At 46.3% G+C, this 20,272-nt stretch overlaps 1 protein-coding gene across 1 annotated transcript; it reads right to left on the reverse strand.

The window, feature by feature from the left end:
• Positions 1-1,265: 1,265 nt before the first annotated feature.
• LOC8026994 (DNA mismatch repair protein Mlh3) lies at positions 1,266-20,199 on the reverse strand. Its single transcript, XM_029966708.3, is given in 12 exon segments — positions 1,266-1,409; positions 1,477-1,625; positions 1,883-1,985; positions 9,967-10,217; positions 15,423-15,494; positions 15,564-15,633; positions 16,062-16,166; positions 16,266-16,339; positions 16,432-16,545; positions 16,658-19,641; positions 19,718-20,058; positions 20,060-20,199. Coding segments are annotated over 12 exon segments (4,386 nt in total). The 5' UTR covers positions 20,108-20,199; the 3' UTR covers positions 1,266-1,334.
• Positions 20,200-20,272: the final 73 nt, after the last annotated feature.

The following is a 20,272-nucleotide window of genomic DNA, read 5'->3' on the forward strand; positions in this document are numbered from 1 at the left end:
GGGTCACGAGAGTTACCCTCACGAGGGTCATGAGAGTTGCCCTCACAAGGGTTACTAGGGTTACCCTCGCGAGGGTCACGATGGTTACCCAGGTCACGTGACACCCCCTCGGGCTCACGTGACCTGGGGATACCCCCCGAGGTCACTTGACCCCCCGTGGACGTCATAGGCACTGATGACGTCATCAGTGACGTCACTGATGACGTCACCGGCATCCGCATCGTCATCATCACTGATGACGTCATCAGTGACGTCACTGATGACGTCACCGGCATCCGCATCATCGTCATCATCACCACTGATGGCGTCATCAGTGACGTCACTGATGACGTAATCGGCATCGTCATGTGACCCCCCCGACGTCACGTGATGCCCCAAGGTCACGTGACTCCCACAAGGTCACGTGACCCCCCACCCCTCGAGGTCACTTGACCCACCTCCCAGTACCCTTCCCTCCTCCTCCTCAAGAGCTGCGCTCTAATTCGGCGTTACAGGGAGTTGTAAACGGCTTTCATTTTTTTAGTAAATACTTTATCTACAGGACTAAAACTTTTTGACAGCATTCTTCAGCAGTTATACAAGCTGATAAGACTATTTTTCAGAAACACTACTTTTTAAAAAAATTTGGATTATAAAGCAGTGCCCCCCCTTAAAATAAAGTTCTGTTACTGCAAAAAAGAAACAATATCAAGGTTGCCGAAGTCACCATAAATCGGTGACATTTGACCAAAATAAAATGAAGCTGAGATAAGTACACCTGAATTTCCTTTCTACCACAAATAGTTTGGTGTATTTTAATACCTAAATATTGCACTGAGTATCATTTATATATTGTGCAGAAATATCCTGGCCTGTAAGAACTTAAAAAAGTAAATTTTTTTAAAACTAACCGTTTTGCAGGGTTTTTTTTTTTTTTTTTTTAAGACTGGATTTTATTTTAACGAAAGAGTGTCTTATGGTAATTATCTGTTAATATAGTGCGATCCACTTAAAACAATACCACATATCACAATGTACCGCTTATAACGACTGGTTTATAGAGTTTCTAGACTAGAAACGATCAGTTTCGAGTCCAAATACATTGATAATTGTGCATTCTCAAGTTTTCTTAATATTGCTATTCGTGATAAGTGGATTGCACTATATATGTATACTACAGCTGTCAGAGTTACGTACTGCAAAGGCGAAACATTCCACAAAATTGAACCGACAAGTGGGGCACAACTAAAGCGAGCTGGCGCCCTTTCAGAATTCACATACGCAGCAAAATTGAAACATTTCATTTTGATCTGATTTTCGAGGCAGTTACACTGTACAGTCTTCTTGTCGGGCAACTAGGGAACTTGCACCTGGCTTGCGGGAGCGGCGATCCTCCCTGGAAGTTTGGCGAGGTTGGGTCTGTTGGGAGCCTGGAAGAGAGAGCCGTGCACGCAACTGCAGGGGTCGGGAGGCCAGGTGTGGGGTGAGGTCACATACCTTGTCTGGAGGCAGGAAGCGGAGGTCAACGACCGGGCTCAGGGACGGTCGGCCATGTGCACACTGGAAGGGCAGGCTGCACCGCGACAGCGCTGCCAGTATCTTGCGGCACTCCGACAGGTCCAGGACGCTGCCAAACTTGATGGCACCTGTTCGCGGCACAGTGTAAACACGTGGTTGGTTACCTGTCCGTCGCGGGTGCCATCTTTCAACTGTCAAAAGGCAGGGGATTGCTGCTGCATTTGAATACGGTGTTTTCTAGGGTGCCTTTTTTGTGCGAAAACTGCAGCTTTGACCCCGACGCCGCTGCTGGAGAGCCGAGCGTAAGGCAGGAAGTTATCTTTTTTGGCGAGCGGAGAAAAACACTTGTTGTACAGAAGAGCCGACAAAGTGTGGCTGTGCTTACCACGACATGCTTGCGAGCTGAGGACGTCCAAGAGCACCTTGGGAAGGGAGATGGCACTCCGCCTGGTGGACAGAAGCACCTCGGTGTGCTCCCTGAGCAACTCCTGACTCGAGGCAAGGACACGACGGAAGGATTAGGACGGAAAGCGAGGAATGCAAAGTCTGCAACCACCTATTGGGGCCAGGCTGCACTTTTCTGAATTGTTACCTTGGATCCCCTTTTAACCCCTTGGTCGTTTTTAGTTTTTTGGGAATTTGTGACCCTCAACTGCACAATTGTCTTCAAAATCAAAATTGTTGCTTTCAACATCATCTTTCTCGGCACAAACGGAATAGTAGCAGCAAACTTAAAAACAAATTAGTGCAGCCATCTTTTGGCAGAGCTGCAAACTAAGGCAGGAGCGAGACTGATTCGTCCAAAAACAATTAAGGGCATGAACCGGGAAAAGCAGACAAGCTATACTCGTCCCAAACATTTTGGGAAAGGTTCCACATTGATGAGCTAGTCTTGTTTAGAATGGTTAAGGGGTTAACTGATTAAAGAGTAACAACAGTTTTTCTAAGTCCAACTTTAAGAGATGCGCAAGTAACGACGTCGGAGAATTGAATACAAACCAAATTCTAGGACGGGAGTAAATAATGGCACAACACTGCGTCGCGATCGTGACAAATGGCTGCTACAGCTGAGAAGGAATGGAGAAATATTTCAGACACAAACTCTGAACCCCGATTCGCAAGAAAAGGTGGTCATGGGGAAAAAAGGATCCAACCCTTGGTGCCACCTGGTGTCGCTGGCACTTACAAAGCACCAAAATCGCCGAGCTTCTGCTTATTGGCACCCAGTGGTTTATGTGCTTTGTGTATCTTGCTATTTATTTGTTCCATAAACCTCATATGTGGCAAAGAAGTCCTCGAGGCTAACATTTAAGAACGCACAACGCAAAGGAGTTCCTGTGTGAGCAAAAGTAAAATAAATGAGTGCACCTTCCATTGAGAAGTAATAAATTCCTTAGAATGCAGTAACTTCTTAGACTTAATTACTCAAGAGGCGTTAATATGAAACTTGCATTAGTGCGCACAAAAATTGTGCATGGTGTTGGCAAGATCAAACTGGTTGCTTTCAGCAGGTACTCTCATGGCTGCTCGTTGCTTGCAGAAAGCAAGTAACGAGTGAACGATTTCTAACAGGTTCCGTCTAATGGGGTACTTGGGTATCCACAAAGCATGTTTGATTTAGCAATGCCAGGCTCCACTTAACCAAACAGTGTCTCTCATCTGGTTAATGAAAGCAGTCTATCTTGCTAAACAAAACGCATGGCAAGGATGCCCTATACTGGTTGTACAGCTTGCTGCAGTCCAGGGCACGGGGCTTTCCAAATTCCTCTTTTCTTTTCCAACGCTACACAACCGTGCAGACTCGCTCAAGTTCTTGTCATCTGCTCCCAACTCTTCTACTTATTTTGGTGCTGAAAATTTATGTAGGAAACGCCGCTTTTAACACTCGAAGCCAGCATGGGGGCCCAGTGATAATCTCTCGTCCGCAACCTTGCACAAACCTTCTCAAGGGGTGATCTTAAGTTGCTATGTTTTTCTAGAGTACCACATTCCTGCCATCTGAAGCATGCTACGCTAGTCTATTATTTATTTGGCATTACCTCGCAGCCTAATCTTATAACTAAAAACCAACTTTCCTTGCTTTGCAAACGTCTTCCTAGCTTTTAGAGTGGATTATGCCGACATGCTCGTAGGTGTGCAAAACTCTGTGCTAACAAGATGAGTGCGGTAGATTTGTCTCGAAAACAGAGGCTTAGTACACTGCGAGCATTCAATTACTTCACGTACAATGTTCAAACTGTGCCTTTGACTCATACGTTTAAAGCCCCTTGTCGCCTGCACGTCGAAAGTAGTCTACAAGTGGTAAAAATAAGTGAAAGCCGTTTACAAATCCTTGTAACGCCGAATTGGAGCGCAGCTCTTGAGGAGGAGGAGTGAAGGATACTGAGGGGAGGGTAGACCCCTCCTCCTTCTCCTCCTCCTCCCTTCATTCTTTAATATGCTCCGGGGGGGGGAGGGTCACGTGACCTCGGGGGGGGGGGGGGGGGGGGGGGGTCACGTGACTTCGGGGAGGGGGGGTCACGTGACCTCGGGGAGGCGTGACCGGGGGGGGGGGGGGGGGGGGGGGGTCACGTGACCTTGGGTGTCACCTCAAGGTCACGTGACCCCCAAGGTGACCCCCACGTGACCTCAGGGGGTCACGTGACCTTGGGGGTCACGTGACTTCAGAGGGGTCACGTGGGGGTCACGTGACCTTGGGGAGGAGACCACGTGACCTCAGAGGGGTCACGTGACTTGGGGGTCACGTGACCTTCAAAGGGTCACGTGGGGTCACATGACCTTGAGAGGACCTTGGGAGGGGTCACGTGACCTTGGGGGTCATGTGACCAGGGGGTCACGTGACCTTGAGATGACCTTGGTAGGGGTCACGTGACCTTGGGATGACCTTGGTTACGCCGACGGCGACGCCGCTCAAGCCGGGAACGGGCCCCTAAGAGCTGCGCTTTAAAGGTTATGCCACAGGAGCCGGTGGGTCGCGTTCCCAGATGTCACAATCCTGGCAGTAGAATTTTGGCGAAAGAGACACAAGTCCTGCCGCCACTGTGGCGTTTCAACTGGTGGCTGCATAGGTTTGTGTGAGCTGTACAGCTGAGGAGCGACCTAGAGCGGTACAGTTGTCTGCCATGGCCACCTCCGCTGCCGTGTCAAAGTCACGGAAGGAAACAGCGCGACACAACGTCATCAGGCGGAAATCGGAGCACACAGTACGCACACTGCCTGGAGATGCGTTCCACCCACCATACTTCAGTTAGATCAGAGTGTACGATTCTGGTCAAGGTAAAAGTGAAACTAGGGTCGATAAGTGGGCTACTTGGTAATCCACAACAGCAAATTCGGCACTAAAGATGAGGACAAGAAAAGGACACAGACACGGCTCTACTTACCACCAAAGCTTCATTCGTGTTGGCATCTGGCAAAAATACTACCGACGCCAGCCAAACGAGCCAGGGAAGACAAACGACACAAAAACTAAAAGGCTGAAATTTGTGTACAGGTTACGTGTCATCTACAGCACTGTCACTCAGTCCTCCCACTCCTCCAAGGAAACGCAACTCCTTATTTGACTATCAGGGTACGCTAACGCCCACTGTGGCCCTAATCTTCCAATTTCACGAGCCTCTAAGATCTCTCGAGTGATTCCGTTTTTATTGCAGTTAAACACTGCACAATCCTTAAATGTAGGTTTGCAATCAGAGTCACGGCACTGTACGCCAAGGTGCTTCGTCACCAGAGGCGAACTTAACATTTTGCTGCCCTAGGAAGAGCTTCAACAGTGCCCCTCCCCCCCAACCCCCGCTCCCCATGGTCAGTGACCATAAGGGGCAAGGGGGGGGGGGGGTGGCAGGGGGGAAGTAGCTAAGTTTGGAGTTAAAATTTTCACAAATAGCTTGATCTGGAGCTATAATTTGCAAAATAACTACTAAATTCGCAGTTACGTTTAAAAAAAAAAAAATAGCACCAATTAATTTTGGGACGGCCACAAGTCTGCCAGCCTAGGCAGCTGCCTAGTCTGCCTATTGGTAAGTTTGCACCTGCCCATCACCACTGTACCTACATTGTACCAGTTCTCCAGTAATCTATTATTCAGACAACGTCCTGTCTGCCCCACATATTGTCGTCCACTTGATAAAGGGACGAAAAACACAACCCCTACTATGCATTCCACAGTTTTTTTTAATGCTTTTTCACAGTTCTGTTTTCCTTTGGAATCTGATTTTACCCTCTTACACATGCCAGTAAACTTTTCCAGGGATGAAAACATACTGTCAACGCCAATACTATGTCCCTCTCTTTATAGATTATGGGAGATTTCATGAACATGGGGTATTACCACGACTATATTCTTTGCCTTCCTCTGCCCCTCTGTTCCCTCGCTACTTTTCTTTTTCTTAAGTAAGGTTTCAGCCACTGCTCATAGAAGGCTGACCGGATGATCCACTGCCCCGAGCCTTAAAATCTGATTGCTAAAATTCCCCTTAATCCCGGGGATGCACGATGTTTAGTGAGTGCTTTTTTGAAGCAAATGTTTATGATACCCATCTTGACAAGCTTGGGATGAGCCCACGAAAAAGGCAGTAGTGGTTTACTTTTAGGTTCGTAAACCCGCCAAACATGGTCGTGTTGAAAGCCGATTCTAAGATCTAGAAACCTGCAGTAGGGTGGAGAGTTGGGCTAGTTGGTAGTTATTCATCTTGGTTTAAGAGCGCTCGTCTGTCGTTTGTGTCTCTTACTCTGTCCTCGTCTTTTGAGCGCTTTTAAAACCAAGATCTAGAAACCTGATAGTATCTTCAACTGGTACTTTGTGTGTGGTTTTAGGCACTCACTAAAAGTAGGATCTTAGACCGGCAGTCCCAAAAGGACTAAATAATTATCTACGAACCTGAAAATATTGACTGCTTTCGAAATCTCGGGTCTGCTATACAGAACTCTATCATACACCACTAGAAAAAATGTCACCTTGTGCGGGTGCTTAGAGAACCCTATACAAACCCTCATCTTCTGAATAAAAGTGCCTTCCTGCCAAGCAGCAAATGTTGATTTTAAATTAAAAAAAATTAAAAAATTCCAGAAAGCTATTTACCCCAAGTCCTGCCTTATTTTGGAACGTAACCAGAACTGCTGTCAAGTGGTGAGTTTTCTTGCTTGGTGGGCAGAACGACATACTTTTGGGTGGCAACGGAGCCTGCTGTACCTTAGGGCAAACCTCCCTAGGAACCTTCCAGAGCAACTGCGGTGGGTCCCGTCGAGTAATGGCCCCAAGTTTGTGTTTCAAGCTAAGGTATTGGTATTGGTGAGGCAAGATTCTGAACGAGCTCCAAAATGTGATGTAGACAGATGCATCTCCAAGGGCACAGATGTGCCGCTACAATGTAAACCCTCGAGTTGTAATGCACTCCTGTGAGGCACTGTTGCCTACTTAAAAAAAAAACACCTTATCGTTACTACTATTTGATGAAGAAGGTGGTTTTGTTGTGCTGCCAAAGGACACACTCATGTCAAAGGCTTTGGAGGCCATCGGGTCCTCATTTCTGAGGCGAGATGACATGTCGCTGGCAAAGGTGAAAAACGGGTCACGTGCCATCTGCAAAAGGTTAAACTTCAGAGGACTGGCCCAAGCCTTGGACAAGAGGCGTGGGTTTAGACTTGTTTTTGTTAGCAAAAATGCATAAGGCAAACTGTCCACTGCGAGTAAGAGTTTCTGAGAACGGTACTTGGCAGAAGTCTGAGGCGACCTTCCTGGAAACAAGACTGGACTTGCTTTTGCTCGATATCCCTTTTGGTTTAAGCATTTGGCTGAAGTAATCAGTTTCCTGAAAGACCTTCCCCCCCCAAAAAAGCCTATCGCATGTTTCTTTGGCATAAAAGATTTTGTACTATTCGATTCCTCATGATAAGTTGTTATCTTGCGTTGAAGACACTATTAACAAGCATAGTGTTGTTGCGTACCAAAATAAGGCAGGACTTGGTGTAAGTAGCTTTCTGGAACTTCTTTCTATCTGAAATCGACATTAGCTAGTTGGGAGAAAGGCACTTTCATTTAGAGGATAGGGGTTTGTATAGGGTGCTCTACAGCCCCCACACTAGGCAACATTTTTAGTAGCGGTGTATGATAGAGTTCTGTAAAGCAGACTTGAGAGTTAGAAAGTAGTCAAGATTTTCAGGTTCACAGATGATTATTTAGTCCTTTTGAACTGCCAATCAGACAGTCTTGAAGGCGATGTGCTCGAGATCCTGTACTTTTAGCGAGTGCCTAAACCCCTTGTTTTAAGGGGGGAGGCTGGTCTTTAACTTTTTGTTTTTTATTTTTCATTGATCCTGCTGACATTTAGAATACTGATGTATTTCTCAGTGGTGATTTCAAATATGCAATTAGTTTTCAGATAGCTTTACTAGATCCCGAGTTATTAACAAATTTGTAATTTTCATTAGGTCATCCTTACGGGCCTTTAGCATAAAATTGTTCACAATATATCACAAATTTTTATAGGATTGCATTCACCAAGACATGTTTTGTGCGGTGATGCTATTTTAAGTCTAATCTAATTATATTACATTGGTAAAACACATCTGCAACCAAGTTGCACAAAACGGGAGGTTATATCTTTTTGAGACTAATTAATTAAAATTATTGTACGAGATAAAAAGCAACAAAAATAGCATCACCGCACAAAACATGTCTAGGGGAATGCAATTCTATAAAAATTTCCGATATATTCTGAAGAATTTTACGCTAACGACCCGTAAAGAGGACCTAATTAAAATGACTAATTTATTGATAACTCAGGATGTAGTAAAGCTATTTGAAAACTAATTGCATATTTGAAATCACCACTGAGAAATACATCAGTATAGTAAATTGCAGCACGATAAATGAAAATTAAAAAATGCGAAGTTAAAGACCAGCCTCCCCCCTTAACACACGAAACACCAGTTGAAGGAACCATCGGGTTTCAAGAACTTAGATTCAGCTTTCAACACAAGCATGTCTGGTGGGTTTACAAACCTAGGAGTAACAAACCACTACTACCGCTTTCGTTGACTCATTTCAAGCTTGTGAAGAGGGGTATTATTAACATTTGATTCAAAAACTCACTTTTAAAAAATCGTGCATCCACGGGATTAAGGGAAGTTTTAGCAATCAGGCTTTAAGGCTCAGGACAGCGGGTTATCCGGTTGGCCTTCTATCAGCAGTGACCTAAACCAAACCCCTGGTGGTTTCAGTGGCGCCGAAGTCTTTCGAGACATTACTTAAGAAAAAGAAAAGTAGCGAGGGAACAGAGGGGAGAGGAAAGCAAAAAATAAACTCGTGGTAATACCCTATCCTCACAAGATATCCCATAATCTAAAGAGAGTGGGACATCATGGTGGCGCTGACATGGTGTTTTTATCCCCGGAAAAGTTTACTGGCATGTGTAAGAGGGGAAATTCAGAAAAAGCATCAAAACCACTTTGTGGAATGCATAAAAGGGGTTGTGTAATCCATCCCTTTATCGTGTGGATGGCGATATGTGGGGCAGACAGGACATTGTCTGAATCATAGATTAGTGGAGCACCGGTACAATGTAGGCACAGTGGTGAAGGGGCATCTTGGCGTGCCTTGCCATGACTACGGTTGCAAACCTACGTTCGAGGACTGTGCAGTGCTTAAAAGTAATAAAGACAGAATCACTCGAGAGATCTTAGAGGCTCGTGAAATAGGAAGATTAGGGCTACAGTGGGGTTAGCATACCCTTATTGTTGGATAAGGAACTGCGATAAGGAACTGCATTCTCTTGAACGAGTGGGAGGAGCGAGCGGCAGTGCTGTAGATGGCACGTAACCTGTACACGGATTTCAACCTTTTAGTATTTGTGTCGTTTTTCTGGCATCTGTAGTATTTATCCCAAATGCCAACACGAATAAAGCTTTCGGTATAAGTAGCGCCGTGTTTGTGTCCCTTTGTTGTCCTTTGCGCTGAATATGCTGCGAGAGTGAGAGCGCTATCGGCTGCTGATTGGACGTGGGGTCACAGCTTGCACATAATCAATGGATAAGATTTTTTACCGTTTGCGAGTTCGCAATATTTTGGTGAGGTCTCACTAACATGCAAATAGCAAGAGCAGTCTTGTGACCTCTAATGGGCTTGACCACCAGTGGAAGCCAGCTTGAGTACGACAGCAGACAATCACAATTTCAGCCTGGTTCAGATCTCACATTGCTGCGGTGCTCGGTTCGGAGCAGACGACCAACTTCTTTTCTGGTCTGTTAGCAGACGACACACGGTGTTTTCTTGTTTTTGTTTCCAACCGTGACCGACGCGTTTCAAGGCAGACGAACCACATTCTTTTCTTTCCTCGCGTCAGCAGGTGAAGCGTCCATGAACATTATCTTTGTTCGCTCCACGAGAAGAAAATCAGATATCATACTCGCTCTTGCAGTGACCAAAATCGAACCCCTGGTAGTTCCAGTGGCACTGAAGTGTTTCCACACCTGAGCTTGTGTTGCGATGGTGGAGGGTCTCCCACAACGGCGCTCGCTGTCATCCCTCTCAATGAGGCAGCTTGGCAGGCGCTCCAACACCAGGCCCTGCTGGCCGATGGCCCCAAAATGGACGCCAAGTTTCCGCAGCTCCTTCTCGCAGACGGCGGCTCGCCTTGCCACGTCAGGGTCCAAAGCGATGCTCAGTGGAGGTTTGAGGCTGGACGACTTCAGGGAACTCCCCTGCCCGTCTTTGTACTGGTCTGCCAACAGAAAAAAACTGCTATCAAGCACCCATTTCACCGGGCCTTCCCAAATGTCCTACAGCACTGTACTCTGTCTGGGGACCAAAGTGTGTGATGATGCAACACTACTACACTTCCTGCACTCATGCAGATGGAGGCAGGTAAACTGCGAGAGCCAAAGAAAAATAATTCCAGATCTGAAGGTGGTTGCAGATTCTGTGATTTACATATTTCCTGCACAGTAAAGCGAGTCATAATTATAATCGTTGCCATTTTTACAGACATTGTTATAGGGCTGGTTTCCTTGAGATGACCATGATGTTACCAAAGAGAATTTAAAAAAATGTTGCACAGCCACTAAATTTTTGCAGACTTACATCTTGCTAACCTTGGCCTAATTTAGTAGGTCCTGCTAATTACCATTAATTAATATTGATAACTAATTGTGCTCGGCTGCACACTCTGTTTTCAAAATTTATCTGTAAGATCAAGACACGTTACATTTTTATTGTTATTTTTACGCCGTTTTTTACAGACCAACACGCGGCCCTGACGTCACACAGCTGCGGTGGCGCTGTCGACAGCACTGCGCATGCGCAGACGCTTCACTTCAGGCGAATTCGGTTTCTGCGCACGCGCAGTGCCCACATCTGATGTGGGCAAACGAGGGCTTGTTTGTAAACAGCGTGTCTGTCTATATGTAACTTAACATACACTTGTGCAGGCTATAGTTTGTTTCGCAATAACTTGGCGAACTGTGGAGGCTGCGGCCCCCGTTACGCAATAAGGGCGTCAAAGCAAGGCACATGACAACGCTCCACGGTTAAGGCCACGGAGGCCTCGTTACCGTCACAGCAACAGAGCCATCCGCGACAAAAATTAGTCCTAGGCTTCTCTTCTTTTGTTTAACAGCAAGAGTCCATGCCATCCCCAGTTCGCCATTGCTTGATCACATACTCTGAGCATGTATTGGAGGCGAGAGCTGCATCAGCATTCGGCTTAAACTCGGATCCAATCACACGCTTCGAGTCCAAGCAATGGCGGCCGCCTATGTTGCTCGATAAAAAAGGGTCTATTAAACATGCAAGATTGCACCTCTATTGACACTATGCTACACGACACGGAAGAAAGACGAAAACATGTTACTTCTCAACAATACTTAATTCGTGTCAACCTTTATCTGAGAACAATATGGCTTCTGAATGATGTTTGAACGATCGCAACCTTGTAACCGACCGCTCCTGCTCAAAACATCGCCCTGGCGTTAGCACCCGCCACAGATTCGCAGGTAAATTCAGCGTATGGTTGTTGCCTGAACTGTTCTTGAAGAGCTCGCTACTCTATCGGACAACAATGCTGTGGTGGTGGACGTTGATCCGAAGTTGGTTGGTTTCGCAGCAGACAACTTTTGGCCAGCAGGCGACAGACAGCTTTTCCGTGCCTCACACTTTGCACAGTGACAAACGCTCCAGTGATGTGGTGTCACCTGCCTCACGGTGGCGGGGTCCACAGCCTCCACAGTTCGCCAAGTTTTCGTGAAATGGAGTATAGCAGGTGCCCGTGCGTAAAGGTTTTCCTCTGCTTTGCCTGGCACGCCACAATGTGCACACCTGTACTTGCGCAAATAAATCACTAAATTGCCGCGTAGAAAATTCCCTTTACTGGTGCCACCACACTAAAATCAAAAGAGCCAGTCAGGAAATAATTAGACAGAGAAACTTTTTAATTCGTGGCAACTTCCCAATGCTGCAATATGTGGCAACTCTAAGACAAGAAAACTGAGGTTGACAACAAATAAGCTGCCAACTCAAACCAAGCCTGCCTGAAATCCAACATACACTTCTTGCTTCCTCCTTTCCCATATCCTCTCCACCTTCCAACTTGCCCCAACACCCTCGCAGTTTTCGAGAGGAGGGCGCTAAAAGGATTATCTTGCCTGCAGAAAACCGAGGTTGTACGACAGCCTTTAAGAAACATGGCATACAACCATAATGTACTAAGCACCCAATGTGTCTTGTAACTTAAGAAATTTTAGCACTGCTGTTCTGGACAGTGTTATGTCAACCAAAAAAATTGACCGCATCTCCACATGGTGAATGATGTTGATTGGGGCGAAGCTCTGGTGGTGCTTGTCTGCGTAGACGGTGAGCCGCAGCATGCCGAGCCTTTCGTTCGTTTTCATCCACGTCAGAAAGAGAATGTGTGGTATGGAACGTGTTTATATAAGCATTTGAGCATTTGACCGCAGCGCCCTCTCGTCTATAAACATTGAGCCAATGCATGCAAAGTTTAACGCAATTATATACGCATTTGACCGCAGTGCCCTCTCCTGTATAGACGTTGAGCGGCTACATGCAATGTTTCATCCACGACAGAAACCCCAGCTCTTGAGTTACTACCACATCTCAAAGCCCCCTACTCGTCCCGCAGTCGTGGCCGAGTGGTTAAGCCGATGGACTAGAAATCCATTGGGGTCTCCCCGCACAAGTTCGAATCCTGTCGACTGCGCAAACATTTTTTTTTTCATCATTTTTTATTTATTTTCTTTTTTTTGCCCTACACGAGCACGTGAGCTCATGAGCAAGATCGATGTGAGCATGGACGCCGACGAACAAGGCTAGACCCTAAGGAGCTTCGCCCTAAAACAAGCTTTATACCAGGGGCATATCGTATTGGTTTACAATTAATTTTTTCGCCACAGATACCGGTCACTCGGAGGTCTGTACATATGTCCACCTTTTCAACACTCTCCTCCTGAAGCTGAATGCCCTTGCACCACCTGTGTGGCAGCCTCTCCATGCCCTACTGGAACCACATTTTGGAAGTGCATCGCACCCAAGTCTGGACAGCTGCTTGCAGCTTATCAATGACCGCGAAATGGCGCCCTCGCGGGGGTGTTTGATGCCATCAACAGGTGATAACCACTGGGGTCCCAGTCAGGTCATACCCGTGCACAACCAAATGTTCAAGTGGTTGTTTGACGTGTAACAGAAAGACGGCTGAACCCGATCAGGCGCCAGTCAATCACTGCATTGTGTGCATTTACACAGTGGCATGGCCGGGAGTGTGACTCATAAGGCTTCAGCCCGCCGCCGCCGCCGCCCCCCCCCCCCCCACCCCCCCCCCCCCCTCCTCCGAAATCCAGTCAACCCTTAATAAACACATGCACCCCCACCTCTGCACCCTAAGTCATGGACATCCCACCACCTTAGCTCCTCCGTCCCCACTCCCTTTCAAAAACAATGAGCAGTTCTGCGTTAATGCACAGTAGAGTCGGAGCGATAGCTTCGACGTGTCACGGCAAAGTCGTTGGGCATCGGTGTAGTATTCACGCACCCTGGGGTGCGTGAATACTACACCGATTCACGCACCCTGGGGTGCGTGAACAAAAGCATTTGGAACAAAGTAGACATCTGCCCATTTTGTTCCAAACGCCTTTGTTTCTTTTTTGTTCCGGAGCGCGGGAATGCGCGTCTCCCAGCACGAGCTCTTGGCATCAACGGTGCCACAATGAAATTTTTTTATCGGCTATTCTTTTTTTCAGAAAGCATGAGCAGGGCATTGGGTACTACAAAAACCTGAATTAGAGAATCGGTTATTAACAGTGTAGCGTCGCTTTGTAAAGAATATAATTTTTTTTTTAAAGTTGCGGCGTAGCGAGTGGTGACTATGGGCGTACCAATCAAGGGGGAGGGGGCAAGGAGGGGACTTGCCCCCACCTTCCCAAGTTCTCAGAGTGGGGCGGCAAAGCAAACACTGGCCAGTGGTGCCCAAGGAATACCAAGGGCACTGCCCCTCGGCCCTTGGGGGGGGAGGTGGGGGGGGGGGGGGGGTATCTGGTTTGGACCTCCTCCGCTCAAAAACAAATTGTTAGGCCACTGGTGGTGACACCTTCGCTTTGCACACAGTGGATCCAGGTCCGATTCTCGCAGAGGCGGGCAATCTTTCTCAAGGATTTGGCAACATCGACAACGAACGCCCTACATTGCCAACTGCAACATCCACCAACAGATGTCATTTCCAGTTGTGCAAAGAGCCCATTAGCAGCTATCGCTGTAAAACATTTCTGGCTACACCACCACATTCACGTGAGGCCAGAATTGCCCAACGTCTGATTGGGCCGGCAGTCTTCTTGGTGCACACTGTATGACCAGTCAGCAAGATAAGCCACTATTTTTGTTTGTGTTCAGTCGAAATGGAGCTGGATTATGAACATGATTGTAAATTTCTACGCTTGTAAAGTTTTTTTGTTTTTTTTGTAGTACTAGTGTTGTTTATATGTGTATCCTTGGACTTGTTCGAGAAAAGTCGCAGTGTTATCCATTTTTGGTTCGTGGTAGGAGGGCAATGTCGTTCTCATTTTTGGAGATGGCCCCAGTTCCGGCTGTTAGCAGTGTATAGTATTGTTTCTTTGGACTGAGTGATTTGTTAGAGGCAACGCACCTTTGAAGGTCAAACCCTTTCTTTGCGTTCAGTAGTGATTTCACCTACGTTCGCTGGGTAGCGGTGGTTATGCTAGAATGTGACCCTTTGTGTGAGTGTCCCACAGCCAAGGTCAAGGGAGATAAGAGAAGCTTTACCCAAGTGTCATTGTCCTCTTGTCATGTGTGTATTTTTTTTTTGTAGAGACAAAGTTGGAGATGGGGTATATAAAGCGTGTTCGAAATAAACTTTGCAGCCGAGTTTGAGACGTTGCCTCCTCTTTTACCACCTTCTGTTGCGTTCTCCTTTCTGCCCTAGTCTCAGGTTTACAATCATGTTCAACTTACACCAGCTTGCCTGCACTCTGACTATTTTTTGGATTATGAAACTGGTTCCAGCTGAATCCAATTTAGTCCAGCTGCATTCCTCATTTCCAAATGGGACCAGTTCCATAATCGAGCTCCAGCAAAACTTTTTTTCATTTGAGATATTGCATTCTAACATCGGGTCTAGCAGAAAAAAGCGAGATCAAAGAGAAGATTTGCACAACATCACGTCCCTAAATGTGAGGCAACTACATGCGTTCACGCTTAATTTTGGCAGAAGCACCCTCGGAAGTGCAGTTTGTGTGAGGAAGGAATGCTCTGAAGTCTGAACAGGCTGCTCTTAGGCAGTGATTACACAATGCATAACTTCAGAAAGTCGCTGAAATTATTGAGGGGTACAAAGACAAAAGCAAATATAAAAGCAGTCTCTGCAGCACTAATGATGGGATTCAACCTGCCTCAGAATGTCCCTTACTTTCAAGGAGCCACTCCAGCCTTGCCCTCTCGTGAGCTGCATGCTGGTCAAACAATACAATCAAGCTGTCCTCTGTAATAACAAGTGCAAGATGAGTGTGCAGTTTTATGGTGACTCATGTCAGTAGCAAGTGGCACAGACCTTGAAACATTCCTTTGTCACAGACGGGCATGAGGCACGCAATGAACTTGGCATCAACTTGACCAATCACCTACAAATATTCAATAATTACAGACATTCTGCAGCATGGAAGGTTGGTAAAGGACATTTTTGCCAGTCACTTTGAATACAAGGTCCTGAGGAAAGGTGTGGGTCTTATTTCAATCATTTTGAAATTCAAAAGTGTGGACTGCATGTAATAAAAATAAAAGTATGAACCGGGTAAACAGATTGGGCTGTTTTCGAAAGACTGTTGGGAGAAAATGCTGCTTGAATAAACCCTTTTACTTCGAGCCAGTTGGAAGTGTCTCAATGTTGAGGGTGGCGATGAAAAGGGGGGAGGTGGCTTGCAGGTGAATGAGAAGGAAGGAATCGAAAGAAAAACTCTCCGTATGGTATACAAGAGTAAAAACATTATTTTGTACTACCTTTGAGAGCAAGTAAGCAAACCTGACACAATATGAAAGTAAGTTAAATCACCTTGACGTGAGAGAGCATTTCCTTGGTAAACTTGTAAGATTGTGTAATCCCATAGCAAGCAGTCATGCTGGTATTCTTGCCATGCTGTCCTGCACCCAAAACGTCCTGAAACAGAACCACAGATAAATAAAACTGAAGCGGTAAGTGGTAGGATTAATTTTGGTTGTGTTCATCAATACAACTGGAGTGGCAAAGAAAACCTACCTGCAGTGAGCAGCGAGTGAACGTTGGGTTGTTCCACACTTTGACGAGGTCCACAACATTTGCGTGCTTTGCATCTGCAGCAAAAAAAAAAAAAAATTACTTTCTGATGTGCGAGTTACGAGACATCTCTGGCTCCAGGGTATGCAGCTATAATCCAGGACACTACCTGGAGAACTTCCAAACTGTGCTCGTTCTGCTTGCGGCCTTGGAGGAAAGTGCAGCAGGCTGGGACCAGGGAGAGCCCTCAGTGTCATGTCCAAAATCGGCAATTCCCTTGCCCCTAGCATAAACCAGTAATTGCGAGAAATTAAGCTCCCTCCCAAATGAAAGTAAAAAAAAAAGCTTGTACTATTGTGAGATTTTTGACACAGAATTCAAAGTTTTTCACTTACCCTGATGATCCTCCTTGAAGCATGGTAGTGGTGCAAAGGCAGAGTTTCCCGATGTCACATTGATGTACATTGTCTGTCCTGAAGTTACATCCACCCATGCCATCCAGTTGCCAGCGTACATGGTGCCATGCTCTTCTTCCTGTTGAATGCCTTCAACACACTTGATTTCCTCATAGGTTCCTCCACACTCATCCTCCTGATGCAGACATTTCTTATCTGACACTTCAGATTGGAGCTCTTCCTTAGATGTGACAGAGTCTAACTCCCCTGCACTCACTGGTGACACCTGTGTTAAACCTTCAAGTTTTTCGTCAGTCTCCATGTTTTCCAGGCTCTGTTCGTCTAAAAGTGAAATTAAACGGTTTCCCAGAGTGTTACTGGCCTTCAATGACAGTTGCTGGTCAGACCTATAACTGTCTGTAGTCTTCTTGCTGCCATCAACACCACCCTGAGGTGAACCATCACTCTGAACTTTATGACCAGCCACAGCCCAATTTTTGGAGTTCAATTCAAGTGTGTTACACTGGAAGAAAGACTGTGCAGTGTTAATGGCTGGAGTCTCTTTCAGGCTCTGACCACACTGTATTACAGAGCATACTTCTTTGGAAAAATGACTGTGCAAACTCTGATCCTGAACCGCTGAGCATGACTCAGCACTCCAGTCTTCAGATTCGAAGTGCAAGAGAGTTCTTCCTGCGACAGCTACTTCATCTTCTGATGCTGAAGCACTGGAATCATGATGACTGTCAGTCCCCAGCTGAATGACGCTACAAGACCGAGGGTCTTCAACACTTCCCAAGGTACCATCTTCTGTCTCAATACTTTGCTGCAAGTGTGACACATCAAATTCCTGCGTGGTAACAAATGGCTGGCTTGTCTGTACTTGCCCTGCCTGCGAGACAATTTCTTTGCGAGGCCCAGACCCAGAAATAAGCTCCCGTGCATCCTCTTGCCTCTCCAGTCTTGAGATTTTGCTGGGAATAACGAAGGTCTCTGTTGCAGCTGGACATGCATGTGTATCGATTTCTTTAGCAAAGACATCCTGCGCTGCATTGAGAAAGGATTCTGTTGTGCAAGGATATGTTGGTGTTGTTGTTGCTAGCTTGCTGATGATCCCACTGTCCTGATTGGGCACCAACTCCTGCTGCCCCACAAAGTAGGGTCGTGGCACCTCTTGAGCAGAAATCTTGCCTGTACCAGAGGTTTCCTTTGAGATTTTCGTCATCTTTCTTCTTAGTTTTGTTGCAAGTGGTGTTGGGTTGCAAACAGTCAGACACACAGGAGGGACCCTGGGCTCTATCCTTATGTTTGGGATATTCCGAGTGTCCTGTCTGTTCAAAATCCTAGGAGATTGAGCTGCTAGCGCCTCCATACTTTCAGGCATATGATCCTTCTGCTTAGAACAAGTGCCTGGACCAGTGACGGAGCCAAGAACTCTCGTGGAACAGTGTTGTCTTCCATGCTGCCTCTTCTCCTTGCAGGCAATGGAGCTCTGAATCTGCTTGTCCTCTCTTTTCAAGATCCTAGAAGATTGATCTGCTAGTGCCTTTATACTTTCGGGCACATGATCCCTCTGCTTAGAACAAGTGCCTGGACCAGTGACGGAGCCAGGAACTCTCGTGGAACAGTGTCGTCCTCCATGCTGCCTTTTGTTCTTGCAGGCATTAGAGCTCTGAATCTGCTTGTCCCTCCTGTCAAATCTGAATCTATGGGCGATGTTGATGAATGAGCTTTTCTTCGAAACGTGCAGCTGAACTCTGTTTTGTGAGGTGTTTGAGAAGGTGGGTGGCAGCATGATTGCAGCATCTGGAAGGTGCAGTTCTTGTCGAAGTGAGGCACATTTCTTTTCCACTGATGACTTCTCTGATGTAACAGTCTGTGTCCTGCAACTTTTTTCGGCACTTATAAATGGACGGTCTTCATTTTCGGCCTGGCCTTCTAACACGGACTCTGCTTCTGACATCATCTTGGCATCCACTTCTGATATGTTAACATCCTGATGCCTGTTCCTAAATGCTTTCATGGAAAGTAGAGCATTCGGAACTTCATCCACGTTTATATCACCATCAATTTTCCTTGTCAGAAACTGCATTTCAGCTTTTTCAGGGGTTGTCTTCTGTGAAAAGGGCAAGTCGCCCGACAAGACAAAATTGTGGCTGATAATCTTGTGTTCACGCAAGAAGCCGTTGAGGAGACATTCAAATGCTTTCGTCACAGTGTCCCAGTTTGCAAACTCGACAAGTGTCTTTCGAGGCTCAAATGTGATGTCATACGTCTTGGTGAGGCACTTGACAAAAACAACAAATATGGGATGCTTGTTTCTCAACTTCGTTGGGCTCGTGGGCAGACCCGGCAATGTCTGATACTTGAGGACATACTTTTTGAGAACATTGTGAAAGAGTTTGTGAATGCGTGTCTTGAGTAGTAAGCGCTTGTTAAGGTAAGCAAACTGTAGACATCTTGTTGTGTGGCCTTCCATACTCAAATAAGCTTGTATAGCAAACTTCTTTTTGTTTAGGGTGGCATGCTTCAAGGATGCAGCTTTTTGTTTCCCAAACAACTGGGAGAATGTTTCGAGGACTGATTCTGATTTGTGTGCCTGAAAGCGGATCTCACCGCTGATGTCATCACGGAGAGAAAACGACACTTCTGGATGGCTGAGCGCAAGTCCTTCAAGAAGTTGCAAGCAGAATTCGAAGTCGATCGTTTCCGACACCGAACTCCTCCTCACGGGCAAATTAAACATAAAATCTAGAACTGTGACTGTTGTTCCAACGCTAGGTCTCTTAGATGAGCTGCTCGAGAGCTCCTGCATATGGCCCCGTGTGAAGATTTTGCAGTGAGATTCATCTGATCCTGCAGCTCTGGATTCGATCTGAAGCATACCAGACATCTCTACAAGGCTTGCAATGGCTTCGCCTCTGTACCCATAAAACTTTGGATGCTCCAGGTCCGAAAGGGTACGACACTTACTTGTAGAGTACCTGAAACAAAGATGATACACGTGTTTGGAGATATTCTAAAGTCTAAGCCAGGATTTCAAAGCTTCAATCTACGTACCTCTCACCGCACACGGAAAGTTGTTCTCTGGACATTCCATGGCCGTTGTCGACAACTTGGACTTTGTGGTAAGGCAAATTCAGGCGAACGGCAACGCAAGTAGCTCCAGCGTCCAAGGAGTTCAACACAACCTCTTCCATGCAGTGTGCGATGCTCACGATCGCTACACCCGATCTTAACTTGCTTATAACGTCCGCTGGCAAAGCTCTCAATTCCATATCAGCCTCAAAAGGTAAATATTGTGACAGAGAGTGCCCGATCAAATCCGTCAAAGCAGCGTAGCCCACTCGAAGGGGTCCAGTGTTGAAAAATTGCCGTTTCACTGGTTTCACCTTGACGATTGCATAGGTGAGCGCAGTTCAGAGGAGCTAAAAGCTTAGAAATTGCCATAGCGATAACTTATTTAGGTAACTCATAGATTCATTTTTCTAAAAATAAATTGCTTTCGCTTGACCAGCTGGCGACCGCGCGTAAACAAGCACGCCGCGTTTATTTTTGTATCACAGCGCTACCGGCGCTACCTACAAAAATATGGCGAGCGAGATAGCTCTGGGT

This window comes from Ixodes scapularis, unplaced genomic scaffold (assembly GCF_016920785.2).
Source record: "Ixodes scapularis isolate PalLabHiFi unplaced genomic scaffold, ASM1692078v2 PGA_scaffold10__122_contigs__length_95168666, whole genome shotgun sequence".
In the NCBI taxonomy this organism is placed as follows: domain Eukaryota; kingdom Metazoa; phylum Arthropoda; class Arachnida; order Ixodida; family Ixodidae; genus Ixodes; species Ixodes scapularis.